The sequence below is a fragment of the Babylonia areolata genome, chromosome 13, assembly GCF_041734735.1.
Source record: "Babylonia areolata isolate BAREFJ2019XMU chromosome 13, ASM4173473v1, whole genome shotgun sequence".
In the NCBI taxonomy this organism is placed as follows: domain Eukaryota; kingdom Metazoa; phylum Mollusca; class Gastropoda; order Neogastropoda; family Buccinidae; genus Babylonia; species Babylonia areolata.
The window spans coordinates 4,679,749-4,694,313 of record NC_134888.1 but is presented as its reverse complement, the minus strand read 5'-3'; the positions used below and the strand labels follow the sequence as shown (position 1 = coordinate 4,694,313).

Genomic DNA, 14,565 nt, shown 5'->3' with positions numbered 1-14,565 from the left:
CGACTGCTTTGTAGTAGTTATGGGCCTGAGGTGAGGTGAGGTGGTGATACTCCCACGCCGCTCATTCCGAGTCCCCCAGGCACAGCCACACCCGGGTTCGTCTCTCGCAGTCCCAGCGCCGGACATTCCACAGGGGACTGTCGATGTTATGTCGCCAGGAGGCCACGCATCACAGGAGACCCTGCACTGCAGCTAAGTCACGTCACTTCTGTGCTGTTTGGTAGTGCCTGTTCTGATTTAACAAACATAGGACACCACCTACTAAGCTCCCATTACTGACGACAGTAATGGCTTAGTCGCGGAGCCAGACTGAGTGAGCGTCCACCCCCAGAGTGAAGACCGCCACAACATCCCTCCAACGACAGTCTCCCGTGAATCTGACGGCACTGAAGACCTTGACAAGACTCACCCCAAGCACGGAAGTGGATGGGGATCGAAACTGAGGTCACCATGAGAGCAGGGCATGAAAGGCCACAGACTTTGGGACATTAATCTTTTCTTTTTTTTAAAGATATATTATTATTGATGATAAAAGAGAATGATTTGTATTTGTATTTGAATTATTACTTTTTGTAACAGAATTGTCCGTGTGAAGTTCCAACTGTTCTTCCCATGGAGAGCGCGTCGCTACAGTGCAACACAAACATTCCTTTTTTCTTTCTTTTTTTTTGTCTCCTTTTTTCTGACTGCAAGTGTATTTAGTTTCACGTCAAAGTGAATTCTGTTGGCAGAATTTGGCCTGGGGAAAGCCATAGTTGTTTTTGGTGTCTTATTTTTACGCGCGCTAAGTGCTTGCTGCACACGGGACCTAGGTTCACGGTGTCATCCGAATGACCAACGTCAGATCAGAAAGATTATCTTGTCTCAGTGACGAGCACATTGGCAACAGCAGTCAAGGCGATGAAGAAACTACGTCATTTCAGTCAGGTGATGGTGGTGGAGTGCAAACTGGTGAGCTGCGTAAGTAGTATTGTACGATGCATAGTCGTCATGGAAGAGAGCAGTGGTTTATTTCGGCAAAATTTTAATGTGTGTGTAAATAATTTTACGTGCGTGCGCTTTGTGTGTGTGTGTGTGTGTGTGTGCGCGTGCGTGCGTGCGTGCGTGCAGGGTGGTTCCCATGGAGAATGACGGGCCGTGGGGATCCTATGGACAGAACGTCTTCTACGTCAACCTCAAGGAGCCGAAGAAGAGGTCAGTGCATGCAGTATACTACTGTGCCTCCCGTCCACCGTACTGCTCGATGGGCTGGTTGATAGGGACGACTCATACACCCCCTACCCTCTGTCAGAGACCATCCTCAAAGCCCTTCACAAACACGGAGCCATTTGGTGGATATGGACACTTACATTTTGGCATATAACCTCGGTCAAAGATCAAGCTCTAAGCGCTGTCCATACATGGAGCGGTTAATGCTTGTTTATATGGACAATCCTATGTTAGAGGACTAAGCTCCGGAGTCAGTTGCGCAACAAGGCTGCCTACCTGAGTACAGCTGACTGACAGCTGGCTGTCTTTAGGCGCTCATCATTCGTTTCCCGTGTCAGTCAGGCTTCAGTCACACACACACACACACACACACAAGAAAAGAATAAATGGCTAGTTAACGAACGAACAAACTAATTAAATGAATAGCTAGATAAATGAATAAACAAACATAAATAAATAGATAAATAAATAAAGATGAATAAATAAATTAGATAATTAAAAAAAGCAAGAAACAAATTAACATCGAATAAAATCAAAGAAATTAAATGAAATTGAAATCAAATGTACTAAGAATTAATGTTCGTTTCGTTTCATGTTCCAGGTCGACTTTCACCATGCTTCCGCTGGCGTTGCACGAGACGAACCCGGGTCACCATTTCCAGGAGTCGTACACACGTCGCTTCGACATCCCGGGCTACCGGGCAGAGGCCATGAATGGCCGTCTCTTCTCCGTCCCCTTCCACTTCCCTGTCTACAGCGCCTATGCTGAGGTATGTGTGATAGCCAGTCCACTGTTCTACAAACAGATGAATCGCTCATTGACCAGGAAAGCTGAAGCCAACTGGACGCCATATTGCTACTCGTATCCGGCCGTCAGTCCGTTGACAAGTCGTCGCTAACTGGTGGTAGTTTCTGAACTGTAACCATGTATTTTCGATTAAATCGTGTTATGTTTGCCCCCGCGACATGCCAAATGTTGTGTTTTGGCTGATATCTGCCAATGGTTTATTTTCCAAAGTTATTTACAGGAAAACAGGGCAGTGACACGTAGCGCAAACTTGCTTTGGAGGCACACACAGGAATGTCAGCTCAGCTAACGCCGCGAGCCAGTGAAAGCTTGCCGTGAAGCAGTCACTGAAGCCAGCTGAGCGCTCGGCTACACATATTAAGTTACCGCTTCGCGCAAAACTGACACGAGTAGCAAAATGGCTGATTAAACACTTCCGCTGGCTTCAGTTATCAAAGCGGCTCAAAGGAAGGCACGCGCTATCCACCTATTTTATTTAAATCAGTGCAATCGGTCCTGTTCGACTATGACCATCACAACGTTGAGCAGAGGAGGCAACTGCTGTCCCAACTATTTTGGCTAGAATTTGATTATAGTGGAGAGTGTCTTGCCCCAAGTTACATCCCCACTCTCTCGGCCAAGAGGGCCAACTAGCCCCCAAGGCTGCAGCACTAAGAGCCAGTGCAGTCTTGCCTCCTGGTTTGAGAGTCATAGTCATTCACAAAAGACTAAGCTGTAAATGACTTCCCATTGCAATGGATAAACCGTTGATAATGCAGTTCTCACTTTGCTGTTGGCCCAACTGTAAACTATGCTGAGGTGAGGCGGGTTTGGTGGATGGGTGTGGATACTTCTGTATCTGTCTCGCTCTCTTTCTGTCCCCTCGGTTCTTTCTCTTTGTACATCATTGTCTATGCCTATATGTACACACATATATATATATTACTATACGTATTTATGTGTGTGTGTGTCCGCGTGTGCATGTATCCGTGTGTGTGTGTGTGTGCGTGCATGAATTTGTGCTTGAGTGTTTGGTTGGCTGATTGTAGTGTAAAAGGGTTCTACATGAGATTTTTTTTCACTTTAGTGTTTTTGTTAGCATTGGTTGCGCGCGCGCACGCATGAATTTGTGCTTGAGTGTTTGGTTGGCTGACTGTAATAGGGTTCTGCACGATAGATTTTTTTTTCTCACTTCAGTGGGGTTTTTTTTTGTTAGCATTGGTCTCTATATTGTACAGCGCAAACGAACATGTTTTACATGGGAAGGCGATTTGTAAATGAAATCCTCCTCCCCCTTCGTCGTCCTCTCTCCCCCTCTCCCTCATGAACTATGCTGTATATACACAGGGCTGGGCACTATATGCCGAATACCTCGGTGAAGAGATGGGGCTTTTTGAGGATCCTTTCTACTTGTGAGTATGACATTGCTCTGTGTGTGTGTGTGTGCGCGCGCGCGTGTGTAGAGATAGGGCTTTTCGAACGCGCGTGTGTGTGTGGGTGTGTGTGGGGGGTGGGGGTGCGTGTGTATGGGCGTGCGAGCATGTGTGGGCGTGTGTGTGTGGGTGTGTGTGTGTGGGGGGGGTGCGTGTGTGTGTGTGGGGGGGTGTGGATGTGTGTGGGGTGCGTGGGTGTGTGGGTGGCTGGGGGTGTGTGTGTGTGTGTGGAGGGGGTGTCTGTGTGGGGTGTGTGTGGGTGTGTGTGCGTGGGTGTGTGTTGGTGGGGGGTGGGTGGGTGTGTGGAGGTGTGTGTGTGTGTGTGGGGCGGTGTCTGTGTGTGTGGGGGGGTTGTGGGTGTGTGGCTGGGTGTGTGTGGGGTGCGTGGGTGAGGGGGGTGGGGGTGGTGTCTGTGTGTGTGGGGGGGTTATGTTTGGGTGGGTGGGTGTGTGTGGGCGGGGGTGTGGGTGTGTGTGTGTGTGGGGGGGTGTCGGGGGTGGGTGGGTGGGTGGGTGTGTGTGGTGGGGGGGTTTGTGTGTGTATGTGGGTGGCTGGGTGTGTGTGTGTGTGTGGGCAGGGGTGTGTGTGTGTGTGGGGGGGGGATGTGTGTGTGGGTGTGTGTGTGTGTGTGTGGGGGGGGGTGCGTGTGTTCGTGTGTGTGGGTGGGGGGGATGTGTGTGTGTGGGGGGGGGTGTGGGCAGGGGTGTGGGTGGCTGTGTGCGTGGGTGTGTCTGTGGGGAGGGTGCGTGTGTTCGTTTGTGTGTGTGTGGTGGGTGGGTGTGTGTGGGTGTGTGTGGCTGGGTGTGTGTGGGGGAGGGGGGTGTGTGGCTGTGTGTGGGTGGCTGGGTGCGGGTGGCTGGGTGCGTGTGTGGGGTGTGTGTGTGTGTGGGGGGGGTGCGTAGGTGTGTGCGGTGTGTGTGCGGTGTGTGTTGGGGGGGTAGTGTGTGTGTGTGTGGGGGGGTGTGGGTGGGTGTATGTGGGGTGTGTGTGTGTGTGGGCGGGGTGGGTGTGTGTGGGTGGAGGTGGGTGTGTGTGTGTGGGTGGCTGGGTGTGTGTGGGGGGGTGTGGGGTGTGTGTGGGGGTGTGTGTGTGTGGGGGTGTGTGTGTGTGTGGGGGGGGTGAGTGGGTGTGTGTGGGGGGGGGGGGATGTGTGTGTGGGTGGCTAGGTGTGTGTGTGGGGGAGGGGGTGGCGGGGGGTGCGGGTGTGGATGTGTGTGTGTGGGGGGGGGGCGTTGGGTGTGTGGGGGGGGTGGAGGTGAGGTGTGTGTGTGTGGGTGTTGGGTGTAGGAGGGTGTGGGTGTGTGTGTCGGTGTGTGTGTGTGTGTGTGGGGGGGGGGTAGGGGGTGTGTGGGGGAGGGGGGTGTGTGGGTGTGTGTGGGTTGCTGGGTGTGTGTGGGGGTGGTGTGTGGGGGTGGTGGGTGTGTGTGTGTGGGAGGGGGGCGGTGGGTGTATGTGGGGTGTGTGTGTGTGTGGGCGGGGTGGGTGTGTGTGGGTGGAGGTGGGGGTGTGGGGTGTCTGTACGGGTGTGGGTGTGTGTGGGTGGGGGTGTGCACGGGTGGGGGTGTGTGTGGGGGGGGGATGTGTGTGTGGGTGGCTGGGTGTGTGTGTTGGGGAGGGGGTGGCGGGGGGTGCGTGTGTGGGTGTGGATGTGTGTGTGTGTGTGGGGGGGGGCGTTGGGTGTGTGTGTGGGGTGGGTTGTGTGTGTGGGGTGTGGGTGTGTGTGGGTGTGTGTGTGTGTGGGGGGGGGTTGTGGGTGTGTGTGTGGGGTGTGTGTGTGGGGGTGTGTGTGTCTGTGTGTGTGTCTGTGTGTGGGGGTGTGTGTGTCTGTGTGTGTGTGAGGGGGAGGGTGTGTGTGGTGTGTGTGTGTGGGTGGGTGTGTGTGTGTGTGTGGGGTGTGTGTGTGTGGGGGGGTATGTGTGTGGGTGTGTGTGTGGGTGTGTCTGTGTGTGTGTGTGTGGGGGCGGGTGCGTGTGTTCGTTTGTGTGTGTGGGGTGGGTGGGTGTGTGTGGGTGTGTGTGGCTGGGTGTGTGTGGGGGAGGGGGGTGTGTGGCTGTGTGTGGGTGGGGGTGTGTGTGGGTGGCTGGGTGCGTGTGTGGGGTGGGTGTCTCTGTGTGTGTGTGGGGGGGGGGGCGTTGGGTGTGGGGTGGTGGGTGTTGGTGGTGGGGTGTGGGGGTGGGTGGGGTGTGTGCGGGTGTGTGTAGGGGTGTGTGTGTGGGGTGTGGGTGTGTGGGGGGGTGGAGGTGGGGGGTGTGTGTGGGTGTGTGTGGTGTGTGGGTGGAGGTGTGTGTGGGTTCCTGGGTGTGTGTATGTGTGAGGGGGTGCGTGTGTGTGGGGGGGGTAGGGGGTGTGTGGGGGGGGTAGGGGGGTGCGTGGGGGAGGGGGTGTGTGGGTGTGTGTGGGGGGGGGGGGTGTCTGTGTGTGTGGGGGTGTGTGGGGGGGGTGTATGTGGGTGTTGGGGGGGTGTATGTGGGTGGCTATGTGTGTGTGGGTGGGTGCATGTGTGGTTTGTGTATGTGGTTTGTGTGTGTGTGTGTGTGGGTGTGGGGGGGTGGTGGGTAGGGTGTGTGTGTGTGTCTGGGTTGGGGTGTGGGGGGTGTGTGTGTGGGGGGCGTTGGGTGTGTGTGGGTGTGTGTATGTGTGGTGGTGGGTGGGGTGTGTGCGGGCGTGTGTGTGTATGGGTTGGGGTGTGGGGGTGGGGGTGTGTGTGGGGGTGTGTGTCTGTGTGTGGGGGGGGGGGTGTGGGTGGGTGTGTGTGTGTGGGGGGGGGGGGGTGGTTGGGTGTGTGTGGCTGGGTGTGTGTGAGTGTGTGGGTGGGGTGTGTGTGAGTGTGTGTGGGTGTGTGTGTGGGGGAGGGTGCGTGTGTGGGTGTGTGGGGTGCGGGTGTGTGGGGGGGGTGTGTGGGTGTGTATGGGGGGGTGGTGGTGGTGGGTTTGTGTGTGTTGGTGGGTGTGCGTTTGTGGGGGGGGGATGTGTGTGTGGGTGTGTGTGGGTGGCTGGGTGTGTGGGTGTGTGGGTGTGGTTGGGTGGGTATGTGTGTGGGGGGAGGGGTGTGTGTGGTTGTGTGTGTGTGGGTGTGTGTGTGTATGTGGGGGGGGGGTGGATGTGTGTGTGGGGGGTTTGTGGGTGGGTGTGTGGGGTGGGGGGGAGTTGGGTGTGTGTGTGGGGGGATGTGGGTGTGTGTGTTGGGTGGTGGGTGTGGGTGGTGGGGTGTGGAGGTGGGTGGGGTGTGTGGGTGTGGGGTGGTGTGGGTGTGTGTGTGGGGGGGGGGGTGTGTATGGGTTGGGTTGGGGTGTGTGGGTGTGGTCTGTGGGGTGTGGGTGTGGGTGTGGAGATCGGGCTTTTCGAAGATCCCTTCTACTTATGTATGACAGTGATTGTGTGTGTGTGTGTGTGTGTGTGTGTGTGTGTGTGTGCGCGCGCGCGCGCGCGGGTATATCTTAACCATTTCACAGTGTATATCTACATGCATATATACACACTGCTTGCAACACTCCTGCACGCACGCACGCAATTTGCTGCAACTAAGGCTTGAATGAACAAGTACAACTGCTAACTGAAATGTCAAACAAAAAACGTCTGCATCTAATCATATTGTGCAAAATACTGGCATAAGTGTTCCCTGTATGTAGTGATAGATATTCAAAGTGTAATGTATTGCATTGTGTGACAATGTATTTCACTACGTCTTCAGGTTCGGACGCTATAGATATTTAAAGTGTAAGATAACATAAGAATAACTTTTATCTACAACTGGAGAAATTTGGTCAGGTGCATTATCACAACATAGACAAATAATCAACATGGGGACCATAACTGTAAAAGTCAACAACAGCTTTTTCCAAATATTACGAAGATACAAATGTAAAAAAATACCACATACATCGTTTCATACATACATACATCCACACACTGCAGGTAATAACTAGTATTCGTAATGTAAAAACAGAAAGAATTAAGAAACATTTGAATATAATTATAAACATAGCCTACTATACTGCACATTGATTATAATAGACAGATAAGAATAAAGATGAATTGCGGAAAACCACAACCAGATCATCAGCACACATCCGCATCCCACCACCACCACACACACGCGGATTACTTGATTAAACAAGAGTAATAAACATATGTTCTCAAATAAAAGCATTTCACATTCGCTTTTAAAAACATTGCAATTAATTAATACATCGTAATGTATTGCACTATGTGACATTGACAATGTATTTCACGACGTGTTCAGGTTCGGACGCTATAGATATTCATGGTGTAATGTATTGCACTATGTGACATTGACAATGTATTTCACGACGTGTTCAGGTTCGGACACTGTAGATATTCATGATGTAATGTATTGCACTATGTGACATTGACAATGTATTTCACGACGTGTTCAGGTTCGGACGCTATAGATATTCATGGTGTAATGTATTGCACTATGTGACATTGACAATGTATTTCACGACGTGTTCAGGTTCGGACGCTATAGATATTCATGGTGTAATGTATTGCACTATGTGACATTGACAATGTATTTCACGACGTGTTCTGGTTCGGACACTATAGATATTCATGGTGTAATGTATTGCACTGTGTGACATTGACAATGTATTTCACGACGTGTTCAGGTTCGGACACTGTAGATATTCATGGTGTAATGTATTGCACTATGTGACATTGACAATGTATTTCACGACGTGTTCAGGTTCGGACGCTATAGATATTCATGGTGTAATGTATTGCACTATGTGACATTGACAATGTATTTCACGGGGTGTTCAGGTTCGGACGCTATAGATATTCATGGTGTAATGTATTGCACTATGTGACATTGACAATGTATTTCACGACGTGTTCTGGTTCGGACACTATAGATATTCATGGTGTAATGTATTGCACTATGTGACATTGACAATGTATTTCACGTCGTGTTCAGGTTCGGACGCTATAGATATTCATGGTGTAATGTATTGCACTGTGTGACAATGTACTTCACTGCCTGTTCAGGTTCGGACGTTACTGTTCTGAGATCTTCCGGGCTTGTCGGCTTGTGGTGGACTCTGGAATTCATGCGTTTGGGTAACGGGACAAATGATTATGATAATAATAATACTAGTAGTAGTAGTAACAATAATGAGGAGGAGGAGAAGAAGAAAAAGAAGAGAATGATGATGTTACTACTACTTCTAATACTACTACTGCTGCTACTACTGCTACTCAGAATAAGAATGATAATTATACTGCTGCTGCCGCCTCTTCTGTTGATGATAATGACGATGATGATAACCATAATAATAATAATGATAATAGTAATGACAAGAATTCTAATAATAGAATTTTAAAAAATACATAGTAATGAGAACAATAACGATGAGGAGCAATGTAAAAAAAAAAAAAAGAAAAAAAAAGAAGAAAATTAATTACTCGTGTGCATTTATGAAGAAAAGAATTGTTGGCAAACGAAATAGTCAAGCTTTCTGTGTTTTATTCTTACCGTTTTTGTCCTAAGAAATATCTTTTGTTTTATTGTAGTTTTATTCAGTTTGTATTTATAAACAATGTTGGCAAAGAAAATAGTCATGTTTTCTGCGGGTTTTTTTTTTTTTTTTTTTTTTTTTTTTTTTACTTATTGTTCTCGTCCTTTTGAAAATTCTGTTTCTTTGATTGTAGCTTATTCAGTATGCATTGTTAAAGAAAAGAATGTTGGCAAACAAAATAATCACGTTTTCTGTGTTTTATTCTTACTGTTCTTGTCCTAAGAAATATCTTTGATTGTAGAATAATTCAGTTTGCATTTATAAAGAAACAAATGTTGGCAAACAAAATAATCAAGCATTCTGTGTTTTATGCTTTTTGTACAGGTCTCTAAAAATTCTTTGCATAATTGTAGTTTATACAGTTTGCATTTATAGAGTAAATAATGTTGGCAAACAAAATAACCAAACAAAATAATAATATGTTCCACTTTTCTTTGTTTCCGACGTCCATCCCAACTCCAGCTGGTCCCGACAAAGGGCCATAACCTTCCTGTCCAACTACAGTGACTTCCCCGCCAGTCAGATCGCCGCGGAAGTGGACCGCTACATCACGTGGCCGGGCCAGGCATGCGCATACAAGGTGGGCGAGATCAAGATCAAGGAGCTCCGCCAAAGAGCTGAAGAGGAACTAGGTCAGTACGATGCGATGCTCTGCAGTACAGTACAGTACAGTGCAGTGCAATACAATACGACACGACTCAATGCAGTGCAATACAATACAATACGACACGACTCAATGCAGTGCAATACAATACGACACGACTCAATGCAGTGCAATACAATACAATACGACACGACACGACACGACGCAATGCGATGCAATGGAATACAATACGACATGACATGACACGATAATAATTATGATGCAATACGATACAATTCAATGCAATGCAATACGATACAACACAATACAGCACAGCGCAACGCAGCGCACTACAACTGAATGCAGTACTACACTACACTACACTTTAAGTCCAATCCAATCCAGTTCTGTACAATGCAATGCAATGCACATTATGATGATAATGACAGCGTTACTACAGTACAGTACCGAACAACACTAGGTAAGTCCAATCTAATCCAATGCAACCCAATCCAATCCTCTGCAGTGCAATGCAATGCAGTATACATGATGATGATGATGATGATACTACACTACACTACACTACCATGTGAATCCAATCCAACCCAACCCAGTCCCATGCAATGCAGTGCAATATACACCATTACAAAGATGATGATGATGATGATGATGACCACACTACACTGCAATACTAGGCACGTCCAACCCAATCCAGTCCAATGGAACCTAATCGAAACCAATCCAATCCCATGCAATGCAACGCATTATACACCATTACGATGATGATGATGATGATGATATACACCACACCACACCACACGCTAAGCTAAGTCCAATCCAGTCCAAACCAACCCAGTCCTATCTGATGCAACGCCAACACGTATCATTCTCATGATGGATGAAGATGATTATCATTATCACTTTTACTAAGCTCTATTCCAAACTAAATGATGATGATGACACTACACTACACGGCAAGTCCAGACCAGTCCAATCCAATCCTATCCTGTGCAATGCAGTCACATCATTCCGATGAAGATGATGATGATCACTATCAGCATTACTATAAGTTCTGTTCCAAACTGAATAATGATGAAATGTTGATGATGATACCACGCCAGTGCCTGAACCAAAATCGTGTGTATACGCAAGCAGAAGATCAAATACGAACGTTAAAGATCCCGTAATCCATGTCAGCGTTCGGTGGGTTATGGAAACAAGAACATATGGTGATGAAATGATGACAACACTACTCGGCAAGTCCAGACCAGTCCAATCCAGTACTATCCTGTGCAATGCAGTCACATCATTCCGATGATGAAGATGATGATCACTATCAGCATTACTATAAGTTCTGTTCCAAACTGAATAATGATGAAATGTTGGTGATGATACCACACTACGGGCGCATTAGCCGAATGGTTAAAGCGTTGGACTTTCAATCTGAGGGTCCGGGGTTCGAATCACGGTGACGGCGCCTGGTGGGTAAAGGGTGGAGATTTTTGCCGATCTCCCAGGTCAACATATGTGCAGACCTGCTTGTGCCTGAACCCACATCGTGTGTATACGCAAGCAGAAGATCAAATACGTACGTTAAAGATCCCGTAATCCATGTCAGCGTTCGGTGGGTTATGGAAACAACATACCCAGCATGCACACCCCCAAAAACGGAGTATGGCTGCCAACATGATAGGGTAAATAAACAAAACGGTCATACACGTAAAATATTAAATGTTTGTCTGATTGTGTATGTGTGCGTGCCTGAAATCTGACTGAATGACACAAGAAACAAATGCTGAGCGCCCAATGGCAGCCGTCAGTCGGCTCTACCCAGGTAGGCAGCCTGTTGTGTAATGACCCCGTGTTTGTAAAGCGCTTAGAGCTTGGTCTCCGACCGAGGATAGGCGCTATAAAAGTATCCATATCAATCAATCACTAAACTACACGGTAAGTCCAATCCAATTAATTCCAAACCAAACATACCCAGTCAAATCCAATGCAATGCAGTGCAGCACGCATCATGATCATGACGAAGACGATGATGATTACCGCGATGAACTTCACAACAAGCTCTGTTCCAAAGCTGACCACTTGCCTTGCAGGCCGACGTTTCGAGGTGAAGGAGTTCCACCACGAGGTGCTCAAGGTGGGCTACGTTCCCCTGGACATCCTCGAGGAAGTCGTCTCCGAGTGGATCGAGTCCAAGAAGCACCGGCGCCGCACTGCGCATGTGCAGGATGTGACGCGGGGCGCGAAGGGAAGGGGAAGGAAGTCGGGTGGTTCCCCTGCGGCTGCGCCCTCGGAGTTTTGTGTGTTCGGTTTTCTTGTGGCTCTGTTCCTTTCCGCTCTGTTCTGTGGAGGTAGATAGCGTACGAATAGTCTGTGTGTTTAGATGGCCACATATATATATATATATATATATACACACATACATACACACACACACACACACACACATATATATATATATACACATACAAACACACACACATGTATATACATATATATACACACATACATACATGTATATATATGTGTGCGTTGTTTTTTTAATTATTATAGTTATTTATCTATTTATTATCATTGGTTTTTTCCCCTGCATTTTATTTTAATTCATCTATCTTACTTTATGTTCTTCGTTTATTTATTTATTTATTTATTTATTTTATCTATCTAATGATGTATCCATTTATCCGTGTATGCACTTTTCTCTCTCTCCTCAAGGCCTGACTAAGCGCGTTGGGTTACGCTGCTGGTCAGGCATCTGCTCAGCAGATGTGGTGTGGCTGTATGAGGATTTTTTTCTGAACGCATGACACCGCCTTCAGAACCTCAACCGAACTAATTACTCTAAATGATTGGGTTCTTATTGGGGGTGTGGGGGATGGGGTGGGAAGGAGCTTGCGAGGGGGGGGTGGGGGGTGGAGGGCGTGCGAGTTGTTCTACGGGTTAGGCTACGTTCACACACTAAGCTCAGCCAGTTGCGTGACGACAGCAGCTGGCCCAGGATTACTGTGCGCTCGTCATTTTTACGCTTTCCTGGTGGCCATGTATGCCGGCGGTAAGTGTTCACACTGGTCACCATCCGTCTCTTGCCGCCTTTTGGATTTGTGGCGTGCACACAAGCGAGATGGATGTCTAGTTCAAGTTTATGGAACTTTTCAATGATGCTAGCAGTGTGAATGCCAACAATACATATTTTTTTGTGGTTTTTTTTTTTTGTGTGTTTTGTTTTTTTCTCGTGTGGAGAGTTCAGTAGCTGACGGCAACTGGCTGTGTGTGTTTGATGTATGTTGCTGTGTCAGGCTGACGGCAACTGACTGAAGTGTGTTGCTGTGTCAGGCTCACGGCAACTGACTGACTGAAGTGTTACTTTGTCATGCTGACGGCAACTGTGTGTGACTGAAGAGTGTTGCTGTGTCAGGTTGACGGCAACTGGCTGTGTGTGACTGAAGTGTGTTGCTGTGTCAGGCTGACGGCAGCTGTGTGTGACTGAAGTGTGTTGCTGTGTCAGGTTGACGGCAACTGGCTGTGTGTGACTGAAGTGTGTTGCTGTGTCAGGTTGAGGGCAGCTGCGTGTGACTGAAGTGTGTTGCTGTGTCAGGTTGACGGCAACTGGATGGATGGGTGTAGTGTGAACGTAGCCTTACGCAGCACCCTGAAGATGATCAGCTAGCGGTTGGGAGGAGGGGGTGAAGGGGGTTCGTAGATTTAAGATTTTTATCTTATCATTAACTGGATTTCACTGCATTGTTTAACACGACAGGTCTTAGGTTTGTGTTTAGCTAAGAACTAGATTTCACAACATTTTTCATTTAACACGACAAAAGGTTACTGGGGTTTGTGTTTAGTTGCGAGCGGGATTTTACTATATTGTTTTAACACGACAGAAGGGTTTGTGTTTAGTTGTGAACTGGATTTTTCATCATTGTTTATTCATCACGATATCGAGACATAAGGTAGCTGGTTAGTGTTCAGCTATGAACTGGATTTCTGATACGTTGCTTATTTACGACGATATTGAGGCAGAAGGTCACTGGTTTTGTATTGGTGTATCAACATATGTATTCACTAAATTTTGTTTATTAATCAATTGATTTATTATTCTTCACACTATCCATTTGTTTATGTATATATTCATCCATTTATCATGTTTGCTGACATGTCCGATTTGTGTGTGTGTGCGCGCGCGCATACGTGCGCATACGTGTGTTTTCATCAAGGTTTTCGCGACATTCAACCATGTTTATTTTGGTTGTTGGTGGCGAGATATTTTGACCCACAAACGGACTAGCAGGGATCGTGAAGCCCGCAGACGGCGCAATAGCCGAGTGGTTAAAGCGTTGGACTTTCAATCCGAGGGTCCCAGGTTCGAATCGCGGTAACGGCGCCTGGTGGGTAAAGGGTGGAGATTTTTTCCGATCTCCCGGTCCCAGGTCAACATACGTGCAGACCTGCTTGTGCCTGAACCCCCCTTCGTGTGCTACGCACGCATAAGATAAATACGCACGTTAAAGATCCTGTAACCCATGTTAGTGTTCGGTGGGTTATGGAGACATGAAGATACCCAGCATGCATGAACCACGACAGTCATCGGCAAGTCGATGTTGGTCGTGTAACGGAAAGAATAAGTGTTCGACTATGACCATTAAGAACAGCAGAGGCAACTGCTGTTCCGGCTGTCTGGGCTGGAATTTGATTTTTTTTTTTGTAGAGAGTGTTTGCCCCAATTACATCGCACTCTCTCAGCCAAGAAGTTTTAGGACATCGGCGTTGGGGATGGTTCCAAAGAACTAGCCCCCAAGGCTGCAGCACTAAGATAGCAGTCCAAGTCTGCTCTAGTTTGAGAGTCATTGTCATTCACAAAAGACACAAACTGTAAATGATTCCCATTGCAGTGGAGAAACCGTTGGTGATACAGCTGTCACTTTTGCTGTTTACCCAACTGTAAAATCATGTCAATGTGCGATATAATTTTGAGTGTTGGTCAATAAACAGTGTGGGTCTAATGAGCTT

The 14,565-nt window shown here is 48.0% G+C and overlaps 1 protein-coding gene across 3 annotated transcripts in view; it reads left to right on the top strand.

Annotated features, from left to right (window-relative positions):
- Positions 1-14,016, top strand: part of LOC143288997 (uncharacterized) — a 281,730-nt gene extending 267,714 nt beyond the window's left edge. For all 3 annotated transcript variants that reach the window (XM_076597740.1, XM_076597742.1, XM_076597739.1), the window contains exons 12-17: positions 1,111-1,194; positions 1,811-1,979; positions 3,344-3,408; positions 8,437-8,508; positions 9,429-9,598; positions 11,652-14,016. In XM_076597740.1, coding sequence (XP_076453855.1) covers positions 1,111-1,194; positions 1,811-1,979; positions 3,344-3,408; positions 8,437-8,508; positions 9,429-9,598; positions 11,652-11,917 — 826 coding nt within the window. In that variant the 3' untranslated portion in view covers positions 11,918-14,016. The remainder of the gene's footprint in view (positions 1-1,110; positions 1,195-1,810; positions 1,980-3,343; positions 3,409-8,436; positions 8,509-9,428; positions 9,599-11,651) is intronic.
- The last annotated feature ends 549 nt before the right edge of the window (positions 14,017-14,565 follow it).